This window comes from Typopeltis vanoorti, chromosome 16 (genome assembly GCF_054136105.1).
Source record: "Typopeltis vanoorti isolate ZY-2024b chromosome 16, IOZ_Tvanoo_1.0, whole genome shotgun sequence".
In the NCBI taxonomy this organism is placed as follows: Eukaryota; Metazoa; Arthropoda; class Arachnida; order Uropygi; family Thelyphonidae; genus Typopeltis; species Typopeltis vanoorti.
Genome location: NC_143564.1, coordinates 56,725,912 through 56,746,995, shown reverse-complemented (window position 1 = coordinate 56,746,995; position 21,084 = coordinate 56,725,912). Strand labels below are relative to the sequence as shown.

General features: G+C 35.7%; 1 protein-coding gene across 2 annotated transcripts in view; it reads left to right on the top strand.

Annotated features, from left to right (window-relative positions):
* LOC150098036 (nose resistant to fluoxetine protein 6-like) overlaps positions 1 to 19,794 on the top strand; it is a 202,238-nt gene extending 182,444 nt beyond the window's left edge. For both annotated transcript variants that reach the window (XM_090406345.1, XM_090406346.1), the window contains exon 15: positions 19,356 to 19,794. In XM_090406345.1, the coding sequence (XP_090262471.1) occupies positions 19,356 to 19,535 (180 nt within the window). In that variant the 3' untranslated portion in view covers positions 19,536 to 19,794. The remainder of the gene's footprint in view (positions 1 to 19,355) is intronic.
* The last annotated feature ends 1,290 nt before the right edge of the window (positions 19,795 to 21,084 follow it).

Sequence of the window (21,084 nt, the reverse complement as noted above, 5' to 3'; positions counted from 1 at the left end):
TTGGTTCTCTGTATAGCCATTGATGTATATATAAATATATATATATATATATATATATATATATATCATGGGCGAATAGTACAGGTGTGCTAGGTGTGTGGTGCTCATCCATGAAATATCATTATCACCGATATTATATTTTTGCATTTATTCCCGTTAAAGTCTCCCCTAATTGTTTGCAGACTTTGCATGATTCCTAAAATTAAACACAATATACTAATGCTTCATTGCCCTCTTCATGAGGATAATGAAGTATTAGTGCTTCATGAAGAGGGCACTTTTTGACGCGTAAACATTGCGTCACATTTGCGTTAATAGCCTGGGTGTGCTTTCAAACTGCATACACCTTTGCGCCCTTTGAAAAGACGTAAAGAGGAGGCAGCAGGTCAAATTCTTAGCTTCTAGTATTTTTAAACTGCTGAAAAGGCGAGGCTGGGTGAGCTCACATTTTAAGCTCGCCCAGCATCTAGGCTGTGATTGGCTATTGTGTCAACCAATCCAATTGAATGTTGTCACTTGTCATGAGTTGAGTGCTTTCTGTATTCAATTGCTGTATTACAAACAGCTATTACACATGTTTCCTGGAACTGAAAATTTGAAAGTGAATGCTAGGAGAAAAAAGCTAAATGTTTCTCTTGCTATGCAATATAGCATCTGTTGAGGTTGCAAAGTTTTTTAATGGTATAGAGACATTTTTATTCTAGTCTTTGGAAACAACAGACAGTAAAAAATATCTATTCCTGAATAAAAATGAATATTCTGTGTATTATAAGATGTTGTTGATCTACAAAAAAAAACACCAGCATCTGTGAGATTGATAAGACAAACAAACCGCTGATACTAAAATAAAATAAAAAAATAAATAAAATAATAATGAATGTAGGATTCCCGAAAGTGTGGATAATTCCGATAATGATTGGATGTTATGTACACTGAGTCCCAGTAAACAAAAGAAAATTCTTGGAAAATGGAGCGAAATATACACAAACCAGAGAAATACACATAGCATGGGCAACAAATTTTACGAAATGATTTGCTGCTCCATCATTTATTCCTGCCATACTCTCTGTCTCCTCGTAAGTTTTTTTTTTTAATTATGCCATCATAAATTCACTTATTCATGTCTAGGCTTATAGGCTTGTGCTATTTGCTCTACCAGCAACTTATAGGATGCACATATCACAAATGTTAATTATTAATAATTCGTTTAGCATTAATGAAAGTATTTCTACTCACTTATTCTTTCCTTTCTTTTCCTATTCTCACATGTCATATAAATGATGGTTCACATATTTTCATCTTTGAGTATTTCAGATATACCAACCAAATATAGTATTCTCCTTCATTGTTGTTTTCTAATAAATCCTAAAACAAACCAATTGTTTCTCTCACTTAAGAAGTATTCAAAGTTATCCTGCAATTAATTGCATTGGACCAATTATGATGAGCGCTGATGCGCTACGCACTCTCAAAACTTTCATACATCAATAAAAATGCAATCATACGGTCATGTATGTCCGCTTGTTGGGGCAATGGGGAATTCCCCCGGGATCAAGTAAAAAACACAAGTTATAATGGTAAAAGTGATTGAGATATGTAACCTCACACCCTCGACAATGGGATGCTTTTTCTGTCTTAAAATTTTATTCTGGGTTAGCCTGTTTCACCCCACAGCAGGCTTGCCATAGAACACATGCTTTTTTTATTGCAGCAGTAAAACGCATGTTCCTGTTTTTGGTTCATCTATCTCTGATTTGCAAAAAAAATGTTCATTACTGTTGTGAACAGCAACCAGTGTTCGTTCGCCCACTGTGTCTAGTGAATCACTGAATGAAATGTGAATTGTAAATTTATAGCAAAACAAATTTAAACAGAAAAATACATTTTTAAGAGGTAAGTGTATGTAATTTAATATTATTTTGCTTGTTAGTTTTATGATTCTTTTTGCTTTTAAACTGAAATAATTCAATTTAGGATTTTGAGATTAATTAATTAGTTGATTTTTAATAAAATATGCTGGTCAATTTTTTTATATATGAAATTCTGCTAAAAACTATATTAATTCTGAATACTTTTTTTTCCAAGAATTAAAGATCATTAAAATCAATGTAAAATGAAAACAATGTATTTATGGTTTACATCAACAAATAATTACATCAAAAAATGCTAAAAGCCGTTTATTGATGTAATTATTTAATTACATCAATAATTATAAAAATTAATTGATGTAATTATTTGTCTCCAAGCTTTGCTCCCCCTGGAAAATTTTTTGCGGATGCCCATGCATACGTCAAATTGACGTGAAATTTATAGCGCGGGTTGCATAATCCACACGACAACACACCCAATCAAAATGGGCACGTGGCACCACTGATATATATATATATATATTTATTTATTTGAATAGCTAGAAGTTGTAGTCGAGGTGAAGTAGGCTATTCATTTAACTTCTGATATGGAGACCACATGTTTGTTGACAAGAATTAAATTTTATTAAACTAACAATAAAACCCGACATATTTCATAAGTCATTGGACTTACATCATCAAGGGTACCAGACTTGTCTTAAAAAAAAAATACAGAAAGAATAATTACAAGATAATTATTTAATCCAACAGTTTTTTTTTGTCCCTCTGTTTATATGTACTAAACTTTTCTATACAAGTCTTGTTCCCCTGATGATGTAAGTCTGATGACTTACAAAAGTGTGATTTTATTGTTGGCTTAATAAAATCAAATTTATTACATAACACCTCCAGGGAGTCCAAAGACTCATCGAGGAAGGGCACCTCCTCTTCAACCCTCCGTCTCGACCACTCCACCAACCACAACTACCTTCATCATCTACACCAATGCCATCTACCACCAACCACTACCACTAGTATTTTCAGAGACAATCGCAAACATCCATGCCCATGGTGGGTCTTGAACCTGCAACCTTTTGGCTGGAGAGCAGATACGCTAACCACTCGGCCTGGTTGGCTGAGTGGTTAGTGTAACAAATGTGATTTCCATACTGGAAGTCAAATGAACGTTTGCTAAACCACAGAAATATTAGATACCATCTATTGGTAGGCTGTAGTCAAAGAGAGGCTGATGGAATAAAAGAAAAAATGTTTGGATAGGCAGTGTCCTTTCTTGCTACCTTCTCAGACAACTGTCTATCCTGTGATTAGCTACTAAATGTGCCTATTTTTCTTTTGCTTAATCTTTTCCTTTTGTACTTTAGTGATCTTCTCTTATTGATGCTGTGTCTCGTTCAGAATTTTGCTGATAACAGCGCACTTAATTATCTTCTGTTGACATAACTTGCAGTTCTGAAATAGTCAAGGCTCTAAGAAATTTGTGAAGAAAAAAAAGAATATATGATAACACCTAGATCTGCTAACAAATCATATATTATTTTTCAAAGTAATAGTTGCCATTGCCCTTGGCATTTTTCTGCCATAAATGCATCACATTTATATCTTCATTGGCTTCCAAAAAAAAAAAAAGTTTTCTCATCTCTTACTCACTGAATTACTCAGAACAAGTACAAAATCTTCAAAGAAACACGTTTAAAGAATGAAAACAGAAAGATTACCAAAACAAGCCTTAAAGTGCAAGCCATTAAGAAAAAGAAAACCAGGACGTCTCCTCTTAAATGATTCAACGATGACTTCTAAGGCCGGAACAGGCCATACTAGGCCTAAATCCTTGATACGTATGATGATGATGATGAAGTACAAAATCTATCATATCCTAAAGACTTAACATTTGGATTGGTAAATATGAAAGCATTTCTAAAAATTCTTGGTTCTGTCAGAAAAGATGTTTTTTAACTATTGCCATCCATTATACTTGCCTTCTTCAAATGCCTATAAAAATAATAAAGCAGCTAGAAGCCACCTGTACAGGAAAAAAAGTTGGTTTAGGTATGTGAATTCATTGACGTAACATGTTTATGTTTTTTCATGCTCCATATCTGCTGTTTTTCTCCATTGTAACCCAAACAGCTTTATTTCCTCAGTATTCCCCAAGGATTGTGACTTCAGTTTATTCAGATATCAATAAATCCTTTTAACTGCTTCCGACATAGTACTAATTGACTATAATTTATACAATCTTTAGTGCATTAAAAAAAAAAAAAAATAATAATAAAAAAAAACGTTACTAGTCTCCTGATACATGCTGTTTGAGCATATTCTCTCCACCCTATCATCTTCTTGACAACTCCCAGACACATCCACACTTGTTTTCTGCCTATACATTCTCTACACTGAATCTCTTATTGGAAGAATGCATTGTCTTAAACTTGTATGTTGCTTTTATTTTGACAGTTCTCTTAACCTTGATAATTCTCATCTCATTTCCTAATTCAAAGCTGGAAAGATTCACTGATTTATACTTGCATGTTATTAGATATGCATAGACTTTTGGAACACATATAATGATCATAATATAATGTATTATTATTATTATTATGCAAATGCAGTTAAGCCTATCCCAATATCATTGGCATATAAGTTAAACAGTAATGGCCCCAAAACAGATCCCTACAACCAGAGCCGGCGCTAGGGTCTTTGCTGCCCGCATGCAATTTCTATCTAAGCGCCCCTGTAACGATCCAGGCATGTGTGGTTCTTTAACGATAATAAAAATTTAAATTATTTGAAATTTCTTAAATAAATTTTGACAGAACAGCCACACGTTGGTTCGCTAAATGTAACAAACCCCGGGAGTGTTGACTAGGATAATCGTTAAAAACCTGAATATTCAAAAAATTCTCAAAAGTTAAAGCAAATTTTGATAAAGCCACTTCACTTTAATCATTGAATATAATGATACAGGGATTATAGCCTTCTCACCGACCTGAATCGCTAACAAAATTAAAATGAATTTTAATTAAAGTTAAAATTTATTTCAACTAAAGTTTAAAAGATTCTTGCATTTTACAAGTTATTAAGAATTTAGTAACTTGTAAAAATTTTTTAATAATTTTTATAAGTGGAACTATCTTTTAGGAAAATAAAAGAAACTCGAGATAGATGAGAAAATAAGAAAAGAATTCAGAAATAATTAGAACATTTAATATAAATTTAAATTTAATATGTACATCCCCTTTACCCATCTACAAGGGTAAAGGGGATGCACAAAGACTGTAAAAATTACAGAGGAATAAACTTGATGTCCCACACAATGAAAATCCTAGAAAGGGTTCTTGATGGGAGATTGAGGAAGGAGGTGGAGATTGCAAAAGGAACAATTTGGCTTCATGCCTGGCAGATCAACAACAGATGCTATCTTTGGATTACGGCAGACGATGGAAAAGTTTTGAGAGAAACAACAGGAGCTACATCTGGCATTTATTGATCTGGAGAAAGCGTATGATAGAGTGCCAAGGCAAGAAGTCTGGAGGTGTCTGAGAGAGAAGAAGGTACCAGAGAAATATCTCAGGTTGGTGCGGGAGATGTACAGAAATGTGAAGACAAGTGTTCGAACCTGTCTGGGACAGACAGAAAGTTTTCAAGTAACAGTTGGCTTGCATCAAGGGTCAGCATTAAGTCCATTTCTGTTTAACATTGTGATGGAGGAGGTGAGAGAAGATGCACCTTGGACAATGTTGTGTGCAGATTCAAGAGAGGAAGCGGGAACTAAACTGGAAAGATGGAGAAAAGTACTGGAAGAGAGAGGTATGAGACTGAGCAGAAGTAAGACAGAGTATATGTGTTGCAGAGTGGGCGGCAGCCAGAAGAGAGATCTGGAGCTGGAAGGAAATGTTATCAGGAAGGTGAGGGACTTTAGATATTTAGGTTCAACAGTGGAAGAAGATGGAGGAGCTGAGAAGGAAGTGGGATGCAGGATACAAGCAGAGTGGAGGAACTGGAGGAAGATGGCCAGAGTGTTATACGATAAAAGGGTGCCGATCAATCTGAAAGGCAAAATCTATAGGACAGTAGTGAGGCCAGCTATGACATATGCTATAGAAACTATGGCCCTGAGGAAAAATAACATCAGCAGGATGGAAGTAGCAGAGATGAGAATGCTCAGGTGGATGTGCGGTGTGACCAGAAAGGATTGTCTGAGAAATGACTATGTGAGGGGAACAGTGAAAGTTACGAACTTAGGAGCGAAGATACAGGAAGCAAGGTTGAGATGGTTTGGTCATGTGATGAGGAGGGAGGACGAATATGTGGGGAGAAGGGTCATGCAGATGGATTTGCAAGGAAGGAGGAAGCATGGGCGGCCAAAGAAGAGATGGAGGGAGCTGGTAGAAGAGGACTTGAGGATGAAGAACTTGGATGTGGTGACAGCCCAAGACAGGAGGATGTGGAGGAGACTCATCATCAACAGTGATCCCACTTAAGTGTGAGAAGCTGCAGAAGAAGAATATAAGTATTCAAAAAAAAACATCTTTACAAAATAACAGAAAATAAATTAAATCACATAAATATACATGAATTTTTTTAAAGTAAAATTTTAGGGTTTTTATTTCATATTCACAAAATTAGAAATAATGGTCTTAACGTCTAATTCCACACATATATCATTGCCAAACTAACAAGCCTTTTTTGTGACATACTTGTTCTTAAGTAGGTTTTAATCAATTTCAACTTGGAAAAGGAACGTTCACTGCTCGCTACACTAACAGGTATGGTTAATAGTATTCTTAAATCAATTGAAAAGTTAGGGAAAGATAAATTATTGGATACCATAAAATTACGAATATTGAAAGGGTTTTGAATATTTAAATTATCCTTCTGAAAAATATCCCGGAAAGCACATAACTCGTCATATATAATAGTTCTATTGCATTTATGCCTTTATTGTCGTCATCCTTCAAGAGAATCTCTAAATCGTCACAATCTTTTCGTAAATCTTCGTTATTAATTTGTAGTAATCTATACAAGAAATTGAAATTATCATAATATGTTTTTAGTTGTTCAAAACGTTCTATTAACGAACACATTGCAACGTCTAGAAGTATATAAAACACGTTCACTCTAAATTTATCTTCTGGTGATAGTGGCGTTTCGTCATGATGCTCAGTCAAATTGTTGTGTCTTCTTTCGTAGTCGAACTTCCGTACCAGTTTTAAATTCTTGTTCTCCATCCACCTCTTCACTCAGTTCTTTTGCCGTTTTTAGAACTTCTTTAAAATTTGTATCTGATCGATACTCTTGTAAGAATATTTAAAGTTTACGATAGATTCTAAAGCAAGTGTAATGTTCATATTTTTGTCTTGAAGCATTTTACTCACAGGTTTATTCTGTTAAGTAAATCATGCATAAGAGAGCAAATAAATTTGTAGTCCTTTATTTTAGCACATAATGTTTGTGCTTCATGCTGTTTCTTTATTAAAATTTTCATTATTTAAAATTTCAAAAAGTGCATCGTAAATTTCTCCTAACTGATATCATAGAGGGTGGATTGCATTAATTTTACTTTCCCATCGCGTTTTTGATGACTGTTTCAATGTTAATGTTTTATGAATTTTAAAAGGATTGCCCAACGTTTGTAAGAGAATGAAAACAAATTGTATATTTCTTGAATAATTGCAAAGAAACTAATTGTATCTGCATCATTAACGATTAAATTTAGAGTATGAGCAGCATATGGCACGTAAAAAGCTCGAGGATTTTTGTTCAAAAGCAAATTTTGGAGCCCATATTTTTTCCCTTTCATATTTGCCCCATTGTCATACCCTTGACCTCACATCTCTTCAATGGGAATGTTCCATTTTTCCAGTTGTTGAACATAAACCACGTCCTTGTTCTGTTTTACTTTCATCAGGTGTGCAGTCTAAAATTATGGAATAATATTTAGATTTTCGAATTGATAATAAAATTGTATCCCTGATTGCGTTACTTAAAGTTTCCAATATTTCATTTTAACTGTCTTCACTCAAATAGCGTACTCTATTGTTTCTTTGTAGGGCCCTTTTTACATGATTTTCCATAACGGGATCAAACTTCGCAAACAGTTCGACTAATTTTAAAAAATTGCCATTATTCCTTTCATATAATTTATCAGATCTGCAAAAAGCTAAATTTTGGCTACCAAGGAATTTTATAATTTCAATCAAGTGTTCTAAAACACTCGTGCAATGTTTCTTTTCCATTTCATACATGCTTTGAGTCTGGCAATCAATAGTAGTTTTGTTTTTTAAATTTTTATCAAGTTCCTTCCATTTTAAGAATATTTTCATGTTAGCTAAACTAGTTTCATGTCTATGCAAAGTTGTTCTTACATTTCTCCAATCGTTATAACCTTCTACAAGACTACTTGATTCAGTAGGTACGAAAAGTTTGCAACAAAAGGAAAAAAAAACAGATTTTTAAAGTTTCAGAATAAATGAACCATGTTCTTGCCACGAGCTCATATGCATCTCTAGGATATATTATATTTTTCTTTTGAACAGGCCCCATTTCAATTAAACCCACTCGTAATTTTTCATCCCCATTCACCTGGATCTTCTAAATTTACAGAGACTAACGTGTTAATTTTGTGGTCAACTACAACTAAATTTTCTCTTAACTGTTTTTCACTTAAATCATGCATCTTGTTATCTTGTTCAATAGTTGCAATAGTACTTTCATGCAAACTGGATGATGTGCGCGGTTCGTCAACTCTGATTTCTGATGTATCGAGTTGGTTACAATCCGCATCAGAATATTGTAATATTTTAAAAAATTTATTAAGAGCCCCAGTTTGTTTCTTAATATCTGCTTCTTTCACAGCATGACGCTTACGATTTTGTGCACCGGATGACTTTTGTTTAATTTTTGATTTCATTTCTATTTTAAACCCCCAAGAATTATTACACAACATGACACAGAGATGAAATAATAGTCTGCACTGCGCTACTGTCAGTAGTCTACTGAGATCAGTAACATGTTACACAACACGACACAGAGACGAAATAATAGTCCGCACTGTGCTACTGTCAGTAGCCTGAGATGTGTACCATATGACTGGTTAACTAGCAACCAATGTTTTGTACGAAAATTCGTTTCTGTGCATAAAAACTGTTCACCGTTTCACTTTAGATAGACTGCAGTAGACACAACATTCTGCAGACATTCTCGCTGCAAAATTGTAAACAGCCGGATAATGAATAAAACATGTGGCTATGCCTCTAGAATCATGTCTAGATGACATGCCCTCTGTGGCCATAGGAGGCATAGGTTGTAAATTGGGATCTCTGTATGGACAGACAGGTAGATAAGCCTCCATCCATTTAGATTAATACAAAACTTACATCTATAGTTATGACTACATTTAGTCTGGTTTTGTGGACCATGTATTGGATACCACTCACAGAATCTCCTGGAAGAAACCACTATGCTACATCACATTAAATTTAAGAAAGAAAGACAGTTTCTGGAATCTGCAGTGGCACTCAGAAATCAACCATTAAATAAATATGGTTGCAAAGAAACTTCCCAAAATTTGGGAAACATTAGTCCTCAGAGATCCTAGTTTACAACCTAGGTCTCCTACACCACCTAGATAGGACTCTAGAGTCATAGCCATGTGTTTCATTCAGTATTGTGTTGTCTTTGTGTGTATGTGTGTTACAATTGTTAGTTGTAATCCCTGAAGATGTCTCAGTGACTGAGACAAAATATTGGAAGCATTAAAAATAGTTTTTAATCTTTCCTAGTGCTGTCAGTAATCCATTAAACCTCCAATATGAGCCTATAGCAACACTCAGCTAAATATCTCATCCTATCAATCTCCACCTCATACCATACCATCTCAAAAAAAAAATGTGATTAATTTATTGAACTTAACTAATATTTCACTGGTTTTTTGATCCAGCATTTTCAGGGCACAAATTACAACAGTGACAGGCACACAGCACTGAACTAGATATTGTGGAAGAGTTCAAATTTTAACTGAAAAGGAAATAAAATCCTAACAAGTGCCATCTAGGGGCCAGATAACCATAAAGTTAATTTGGAAAAGTTAGGTTATATTTAGTCTCAGAATGACTCTCCCAGATCTTTGGCAAATTAATTCAATCATGTTTGTTGAGGTTGGGATGACTTCTGGGTAGCACATACTCTCTTCAATTTAATGTGTGAAGGAATATCCAGACTATGGCTACCAGTCCCAGTGTGCTATATAGATGCTTGTGGATGTAATATTTGTGTTCTTGAGATGGATATTAACCGATCTACCAATCTGTCCAAAATAGGCTAAACTGTAGGCACAAGGAACTTTATACACTCCAGGATGTGCAAGATGATGAAGTTGATCCTTAGGAGATGGATGAAAGCAGCTAGCTAACTGAATGAATGGTTTGAAAGTGGCAGATTAATTTTAGCTATCTTTTGCTATAGATAAAATACTACATGCATCTTTTCCCTCCTCCCCCATCCCTTATATTCAAAGTACATCAAAAAAGATAACTAGAGTTCTCCACAAATATAATCTCAATGTCATTTTTAAACCACTCATTCAGTTAGCAAACTTTTTCCATTCTCCATAGATCATCTTCATCCTCTTGCACATCCTGGAGTGTACAAAGTTTCTTGTGCCTACTGTTTAGTCTACTTTGAACAGACTGGTGGATCAGTTAACATTCACCTTGAAGAACACGTAAATTACATTCTCAATCATCTGTATACAATAAGTCAGCACTGACAGACCATAACTGTGGATACTCTGGATAGCAGATCATACAACTGAAGAACTTCCCAGAATTTTGTTTGGCTTGTTTTTCTAGCTTCTTATGTATTTTAATTTCTCCTTTTTTATGACACCAGTTACTTTTGTGCATACATTGTGCTCCTCACAAAATTAATTATTTTTGTGACTTCTATGCTACATAGAAGTCACTATATGTCTGAGGGAGTATTTTTAGAATCAGCAGCTGCGAAGCACTTCATCAACCTCAGCAACTATGGCTGCATTAATTTGCTGAAGATCTGTGAGACGGTCATTCTGTGAAGCCAAATATGCCTGACCTCTCCAAAGTAACTTTAATGGTTACCCAGAAGATATAGAGGGTATTAGGACATTAATTCCTTTTTGGTTACAATTTGAATTGTTTTTGCAACTCCTTCACATCTAGCTGAGTGCTGTGTGCTTGTCACAGTTGTAATTTGTGCTTTGAAGATGCTGGGTAGAAAACTAACAAAATATTAGTGAGTTCAATAAATTAATTATATATTTTTTTCTCTGGGCATTGTTATGAGCATTCACAAACACTTCAGTTTTACCTGATCTGATCCACTCTCCTGCTTGTTCACATCATCTCTAACTTCCTCTGAGCCCTGTTCACAAATTTAAATCATTCTGCAGGATCTCTACATCGCCATTATTAATTATCACTTTCTCTGGTTTTGCATCATCTGCAAATAGATCCATTCTATGTTTCATAAAGATTCCTTTTCTTATCAATCCAGTTCTGTATTCCAACTGTAATAATACTCCAGAACCTTCATCACCACTCCAGAAACACAAATTAGTCAGTTGTTTAATGTCTCTCCATGTGTAGTAGTATATGAAAGCATATTAAAGTCAAGGATGCTGTTAGTTCCTTTACACATTCATTCAGACATATGGTATCTCTTCCATTCCTCTTCCACCATTATCCTGCTATTAATACCACAATATTAAACATTTACAATGCTCTGGTTCATCCACTTTCATTTTTTTCTTCTGACTCTACTCCTGTACTTAATCCATTCCATGTTTTATTAGCAGAGTACCTCATTGAATATTTCCACCATTTCTAGTAACAGTCATTCTTCTATTCTCACACATTTTTTGCAGATCATACAACTGAAGAACTTCCCAGGATTTTGTTTGGCTTGTTCTTCTAGCTTCTTATGTATTTTAATTTCTCCTTTCTTATGACACCAGTTACTTTTCCTGTGCGTACATCATACTCCTCACAAAACTAATTATTTTTATGTGTATCTCTATGGCTCAGAGGTCTGTTTTAGGGTCAGTGCTGTTTAACTTGTATGTTGATGATATTGGGAAGATTTAAATGGGAATATTCAGTTGTTTGCGAATTATGCAAAACTGGGAAGAACTATGAGGAGCAGAGCAGATGTTGTGGTGACATGAATAGCTTGAGCGAATGGACACGAGTGTAGAGATGCCAGTTCAATGTTGCAAAATGTAAGGTTTTAAAATTTGGAAAACAAAGATAGAATGTAGAATTTACTCTTGGCAGGGATATATTGTTGAAGTTGAAGGAAATAAGAAATCTTGGGGTGGATGAATGGTGGATGAGGATCTAAAATTTAGAGGACACATTGCCAAAATTGTGAGGACAGCACAATGAATTGTGGACACTGACTTGTAGAAGTAAGGAAATTCTGGTTCAATTGTATAATGCCTTGACTAGGCCACATATGGACTACTCTGCACAGATTTGGTCACCTGGTTTTCTAAAGGATGAAGAGATATTGGAAAGGGTCCAGAGCAGTTGACTAAGGTAATTTCTGGTCTCTGAAATGTTGAATATGAAGACAGGTTGAGAAGATGCAGTTTGCAGTCTAGTAGATAGGAGGCAGAGGGATGATATGATACAGATGTACAAGTTGGTAAGAGGTTGTTATATGATTAATGTTAAAGAGGTTTTTCATAAAATGGCGGGAGATGGGGAGAGAACAAGAGGTCATCCCTGGAAGCTGTATAAGGAGGGTGTGAGCAAGGGAGTGAGAAACAGGTTTTCTGCATGGAGAGTTATGAATGAATGGAATGCATCCCTTTGTCTCTCTCTCTCACTCACACACACACAGATCATCACAGTATGATGATCTGTGTGTGTGTATGTGTGAGAGAGAGAGACAAAGGGACTTCCTGCAATGCATCTTTGACTCCATGGGGGTCTTGGGATAATAGTAATAATCTCTTCCAGAAATATCTCCTTCTACGGTTCCTGCTTAATATCATAGGCATCTCTGTAGTGAAGTAAGTAGTAGACATCCTTTAGTTACAAAAACCCAGCTTCATTTACTGTCATAAATGTAGAACATTGATAAAAGTTTTTTTAACTAAAGTTGAGTCAGTAATTTATATTAAGGTGGCAGCTGGGTCTTTGTAACCAAAGGGTATCATTACTATTGACTTCAGCAAGAGAATACACACCGCTTACATTTCATTATTCATAAGCATGCACACCATACCCAGCTAATATTGCATTCCTTTTGTTTTCAAACGATCTGAACACCATTAATCTTATTCACACTTAACTCCTTATATCACAATATGTTTTCAAACTATTTGTTTCAATAATGAAATACCATGAGTTGGCATATTGAAAAGAATTATAAAACCAGCGGAAAATTCATGTAAGTAACTTTATCAGCGTAGAATTTTCTCCTAAGTATCATAGGCATTGTCAGTACAAGATCACAGAATGGCAATTAAACATTAACAGACAATTCTAAAATGCACCACCTAAGTAGTTAATGTAAGATAACTATAAAAAGTAAATAATTTCCTAACTTATTAAAAAAAATATATATATATATATATATATATATACACTCTATATATATATGGCCCCAACCCAAAACTCGGGTTGGGGCCATAGATGCCAGGGAGAGGGCAGAGCCTCCCCCCCCCCCCCAGTATATATATATATATATATATATATATATATTAAAGCAAAATAAAGTTAAGAAAGATCCTGATTTAAAAAGTACTATCTCCCACAAAAGCGATAGACATAGACCATCAGACCTGTTTAAGTTAGGACAGTGAAGTAAAGTTTCACACATTTCTTTATAAAGTCTTTCTACGAGGAAATGTCTTTTATGAAGAACTCTAGTCTTGTTCCAGTGAACTCTATTTTTGGTGTTGATAGCATGCTCTGCAAGTCCAGACTGCTCAGGCTCGTGGTATTTAATATAAGACTCGTGAAGAACACAGTGACAAACAGGAAGATCAGTCTACAAACATATTTATGAACATCACGACCACATCCAGTTCATCAAACCACAGAAATCGAACTTGGCTCAGCATGGAATTGAAAATGCAAACTAAAAACTGAAAAATGTTTTTAAAAAGAAAACGTGAGAGAATGAAGATAAGCTGAGTGAATATACCAAGTCATCCTGTATGCAGGATATGGTGTTTTGTAGTAAGCATATCAGTTTGGCCATAGTGGTGATCAGCCAGTATTATGATTCACTTATTTATTTTTGTTTTGTTTTTTAATTTCAGCATTGAGTTAGTTGGTCAGAATGTGGCCTTGGGATTAGTTTTCTTGCTGTGGTTTACTCCTTACAAGCATAAAAACACCTTGAACACATTATTGTTATTATCTGACCTCCATGCAGTCAAAGGACTCATCATGAGACTCATAGTCTCTCATGCAAAAAGATCTTGTATGAAGAACCATGCCTTAAACCCATACAGTTTCCATGCTCACACTTTCAAGCAATGCATTCCACTCACCAATCACTCTCTATACAGCTTCCAGGGATGGCCTCTCTACCCTTGTCTCCCTCTACTCTGTGAAAAATCTCCATCCACATTAATTTGATAACAACCCTTCACCAATATGTGTGTGTGTGTATATATATATATATATATATATATTTATTTTTTTTTTTTTATGTCGGGCCCATACACAGGAGGTTGATTGGTCAACCTATAGTACGTTAGTACCGTGTATGGGTGGTGGGTTGAGAAAGGAAGAATTTGTTTACATTTGATTTGAATGACTTTAAATTGTATTTGTTGGGAAACACAGCAGGTGGGAGACTGTTCCACAGTGCAGCAGTTGCAGGGATGAAGGAAGAGGAAAAGAAATTTGTTCTGTTTGTTTCTAGGTGTACTGCGAAGGGAAGTTGTGCAGCAGCTGCACGTGTTCCAATGAGCTTAGTACTGAGCGGGGGAATTATTGATGTTATTTTGGATGAGCATTTCCCATGAAGTATTTGTAGAATATACTTACTGCAGAGACCAAACATCTGTGTGAAAGTGGGGGGAGAGAGTTGGTAAGGGATGGATCATTGATAAGTCTAATTACCCTCCTCTGTATTGAGTCGAGCATTTTGAGAGAGCTTTTAGGAGCCCCACCGCATATGTGGGAGCAGTACTCAACAGTCGGGCGGATTTGTTACTTGTATAATGTTAGTAGCTGTTCAGGGGTGAAGTAGCATCTTGAGCGGAAGAGAAATCCTAGTTTTTTTGAGGCTGAGGATGCAATGTTTGAGATATGTTTGTGCCAAGGTTTGATGTGAGGGTGATTCCGAGGAGCAAGATCTCAGGCTGTGGAAATTTGGGTATTGTCAAAAAGGATACTGGGAAAAAGTTGTTCTTTTTTATGGGAAATAGTACAGAACTGGGTTTTGTTGGTGTTGAAATTTATGAGGTTATCCGAATCCCATTGTAGGATGGCTTGGAGATTGGAGTTGAGAGTGGTGGTGGTTAATGTTGTGTAGGGTAAGGCTTATCAAATGCAAGTGAGGAGTGTAGTGTGCTGTCATCTGCAAAACTCTGTATTGGGTTGGAGGTCATTTGCAGTAGGTCGTTGATGTACAGCAGGAACAGAGTTGGTGAGAGGACAGAACCTTGTGGGACCCCCAGCATTGTATGTTGGGTGTCTGGAATGGTTGGGGGACATTTGCCATCATCAGTTATGCATGCATTTGAAGCAAAGTATGAAGCCAGAAGATTGGCTTTTTCGGTGGGTGATGAGGCAGTAGAGCCATCAGGGTGTGATAGGGGTGGGAATAGTGTTGCACAGAAGTTGCGGCTAATTGCTTTTGACAAGAAACCAAAAGGCTCGGCTGCCGTTTGGACAGGCTGCTAGTTTCCTGCTTTTTCTTGCTCTTTCAAACTCTGTTTTGGAAGCGTTGATTGTTTTTTTGCATCTATTATGGGCTTCGCTGTAAGCTTTGAGGGAGGATGAGGTTCTTGATTTCAGCCAGTTGTGATATGTCTGGTGTTTTCATCTCTACAGCCTTGGTGGGATATGTCTCAGTCATATCCCATCTCCTTCTGTTCACAGAGCCCTGCAAGTTACATTCCCTCAGTCTCTCCCTGTATCTGACATTTCACAGACCTGAAACTGACTTAGTAAACCTTCTCTAGGCTCTCTCCAAAACATCCTCATGCTCTAGAAAAACCAGGCAAGCAAATCTGTGCACAGTAGTCCATATGTAGCCTAATCAAAGCCTCATACAAGGGATCCATAACCTCTTTACTTCTGCATGTCAATATCTTCCTCATTATTGCCGTAATTCATTGTGAGGTTCTTACAATTTTAGCAATGTGACTCTTAAACTTCAAGGCTCCGTTATTTCTCATCTCTTCCACCTCCTTCAAAATTTCCTCATTAATTGTATAGCCTGTATCCCAACATTGCCTAACCTACCAAATTTTAAGACTTTCCACTTCGCAGCATTAAACTGATAGCTCCACTTACTTGCCCACTCACATAGTCTATTGAGATCCTCCTGCAAGGTAACAAATTCTGCTCTTCTACTTCTCATAGTTCTTCCCAAGTTTGCATCATTAGCAAACAGCTGCATATTTCCAGTTAAGCTGGTCCCATTATCTTTAACATACAAGTTAAACGATAATGGTCACAAAACAGATCCCTGTAACACTCCATTCACAACTTTCCTCTTTAGGGATAGGATACCATTCCTTCATACACAACCTTTTGATACTAGACAGCCAATCAGCTATCCAACTGACTAGTCTGTTATCCAATCCCATCTGTTTCAATTTAGCTACCAGCTTTAAAGTCCTCTGAAAAATACAAGTACACTACTGTATATGCATCTCCTTTATTGAGTGAATTTATCACCTTGTTGTAATAAGTAAGCAAATTGCTATCCAACTGACTAGTCTGTTATCTAATCCCATCTGTTTCAATTTAGCTACCAGCTTTAAAGTCCTCTGAAAAATACAAGTACACTACTGTATATGCATCTCCTTTATTGAGTGAATTTATCACCTTGTTGTAATAAGTAAGCAAATTGCTATCCAACTGACTAGTCTGTTATCTAATCCCATCTGTTTCAATTTAGCTACCAGCTTTAAAGTCCTTTGAAAAATACAAGTACACTACTGTATATGCATCTCCTTTATTGAGTGAATTTATCACCTTGTTGTAATAAGTAAGCAAATTGCTATCCAACTGACTAGTCTGTCATCTAATTCCATCTGTTTCAATTTAGCTACCAGCTTTAAAGTCCTTTGAAAAATACAAGTACACTACTGTATATGCATCTCCTTTATTGAGTGAATTTATCACCTTGTTGTAATAAGTAAGCAAATTGCTAAGGAATGACCCCCCCCCCCACTAACAAACCTATACTGACCATCATAAAGAATATTTCTATTAACAATCCATTTCTGAATCCTAGTCCTCACCATCTTCTCTATAAATCTCGAACAGGCCTATGATTTGTAACCTGTCTTATCCCCTCCTTTATGAAATGGAACAATTTTTCCCACCTCCCATTCCTTTAGGGGCTCACCTTGTTGTAGGACATATTAAACAGGTGTGCTAAAGGTACTGTTAATTCTCTAGAGCATTCCTTCAAGATGCAGAATGATATATTGTCAAGTCCTTCTGCCTTATTAACATCTAGTTTACTTAATTTCTCATATACCTCCTGCTCATTCACCATCAGTCCTTCCTCTATCATATCCTCTACACTCCAGCTTCTCATGATGTCACTTTTATGAAAATGAAATAAATACACTGATAAATTGCTCATTGAATACTTCAACTATATCATCCACATCAGTTACCAATCTACCAATGTCATCAACTAACATCCTCCTCCTGTAGTCATTTTTTTCCTACTTACCACTTATTGAAAGAACTCATGAGGATTTTTCTTAACTTATTTCTTGATTGACTAATTTCCTCTCATACTGCACTTTTGCTGTCTTTACCAATTGAATCACCCTCCTGGCTTGTTTTTTGACTCTTCATGCAACTGATTATTACAAAATTCTTCTTGTGTTACTACCACAGTGCCTTTTTTTTTCATATTACAAGCTTAATCTCTTTATTCGTCCATTTTACTACCTTATTTAGCCTTTCACCTTTAGAATACACTCAGACATTGCTACTGTTAAATAGCTCTTGATCAATATACATGCAGCCTTTGTCACCTAAACTTTTCATAAGTCTTATAGTTCTATGTATACCCCCTTCTTAAGAGAAGTTCTCATATGACTTGCTGCAACCAGGGCCGGCTCTACCGACGGTGCAAGACATACATTTGCACTGGGAGGCAAATTCGGCATAAACTATACGAAAAATAAGGGAGAAGGGGCGACAAAATTCCTAGGGGTGGCCCTGGCTGCAACCCACGTGATCACGTCATGGTCACTCTCACTATCCAGGGGGAAGATTAGACACTCCATTCACAATCACATCCTCTAATGATATAACTAGACCTAAGACTTAACCCGCACATGCTCTCCATTACTTAATTCTAAGATTGTTGTCCCTTAAGAACATGAGAAATTCATTCTCCTTATTCCTTAATGCTATCTCTTCATTCCAATGAATACTGCCATAATTGAAATCACCCATAATGATCACTCTTTGCTTGCTCACTAAGCCAATTGCCTATACATTTGTCTCCATCCTCCACATTCCCTGGCATATAATAACACCATCCAACCACATATCTCATACTATCAACCTCCATCTCACAACATATTGCTTCAAAGCCAATGCAGTTCCCCCCCCCTTGTATCTCAATCTTGTGTGGATATAATTCTACAACTGTCATCAACAGAACTCCCCCTCCCTTCTTGCCCTACTTATCTGCAAGAAAAACATCATATCCTTCCATTTCCATCAAGATATCATTGTCATCCAACCATTCCAACTATTTTCAGGCAAATAAGTCAATCAATGGAACACATTTGTTAAGAGTTACATGTATGTCCTTGTATAAATATGAATTTGGGTAATTCATGGAGTTTATGTTTTTGCCATTCTAGATAGACTTGTCTCTTGGTAGAAGGCTAATAATAAGAATAATAATAACAAACTTGAATAATAAAATCTATTTCTAGCATTAAATAATAATCATAGTAATAAGTGATAAAATAATAATGAAAATAATAATTGATGGTGATTGATATTTTTAAAGCATATATTTTTAACACTAATAAAATTATAAGTTAATTATAACACAAATAAATATTGCTAAATTATTTATTATTACTCACATATACAATAGAAATATTAACAACCTAAAAAAATACCAAAAGAGAATACATGTTATGTTATGAGCATCTCTTATATTTCTGTGTATGATCTATTTTATTTGCTAGATAAGAGAAATATTTTGTATTGCTAAAGTTCTTGTGTCTGATATTGCATCCTCTACAAACATGACTTACTTTTCTTGCAGGTATATTATTATATTGGAGTTACCTTCATTTCTTTTACTCTTGCCTTCTTACTACATATAACTGTAGAACAACCACTACAACACCTTGAATCAGTAATTTTTAGAAGGACTAAAGAATCAAACAACATTAACTTTTCAAGTAAATCAATCCATCCATCAACTAACAACCAAAGGTGCTGAAATCTGTTTTAATGACAGATCTTCCATAAAGACACAGAGTTGCAGCTTTCAGGCAGACAGATAACATTTGGTAATTTGAAACTCTTACAGAAGTGAAGAAATGGTTTGATATATGTGGCAAAAAGATGAATACAAAGGAAAAAGGGAAAAAAAAGTGACATTTGCGTACCTAACTTTCTTGGTTACATCTGTACTATAGTAAAAGACTTACTCCAGTTGGAATGTTTTGTATGATAAAATTCATTGTAATATATTTATCATATTTATATGTACTATTCTGTATTTAAATATATATACAAATGTATTTTACTTCCTGTTGTTATTATTCACCTTAAAAATTTATTAATCCATCAAAACATGCATAATTTTGTTTTAAATGGATAGAAACTTGAAGTTCAGGGGCCACATTGCTAAAATTGTATGAACATCACAACAGATTGTGGTAATAATGAGGCTTGATATGCAGAAGTAAAAAGGTTATGATTCTCTTGTATAAGGCTTTGATCAGGCTGCATATGGACTACTGTGCATATATTTGGTTGTCTGGTTTTCAAGGGGATGAGGATAAATTAGAGGATGTCCAGGGAAGGTTTCCTGTCAGCTTCAGGTCTATGGAGTGTGGGATATGAGGATAGATTGATGGAATGCAACTTGCAGAGCCTTGTAAATAGAAGCAGGAGAGGGGATATGATTGAGACATATAAGTTGGTGAAGGAGTTGTCAGATTAATGTGGAGGAGATTTTTCATAGAATAAAGGGAGACAAAGGTAGAATAAGGAGCCACCACTGGAAGCTATGTGAGGAGCAGGTTCTTTGCATGGAGAGTGGTTGATGAGTGGAATGCATTACTTGAAAGTATGGTGAATACAGAAACTGTGCATGGGCTTAAAGCACATTCAGGTGATCTCTGTGCATGAAAGCATGGACCTTCTACAATGAGCCTTTTGAATCCATGGAGGTCTGATGTTAATAATAATAACAGTTACTTTCTTTTTCCATCTTTTTTATTGGAGGAGGAGGATTAAGAAATACCTTTGCTGACACAAAGCATGCTATTAATACTACTTTTTAATTTCTCAAATGTAAACTGTTAGAACTTCAGGCAATATGGAATACCATTTTTACAAACAAAATAATATTCCATATTACTCAGAGTTGCTCTATTATTTTAAAATAGCAGTGAACAATTATCATGTTTACTAGTAGAGCCATTCAGTAACTTGTTACTCTTGATAAAATAGTCATCTAGGTTAAGGGGATAAAAATCCCTTCTTGTTTTTCAGCCAGTAAGCGAAACTAAGATCGAAAACTACGATCTGAACGTTTCATGCCGACGAACTGTCGGCGGATCCAAGCATAAGTGACCACTTGGTAGTGCCACACCAAGGCAACTCATTGCAAAGGTGGAGCAAGATCCATCACTATTCTTGATATTTTCTCATAATGTAAAAACACACAGCTCCTAGGAGATGTCATACTGGAGCTTGCTTCACCTTTGCAACGAGTTGCCTTGGTGTGGCACTACTAAATGGTCACTTACGCTTGGATC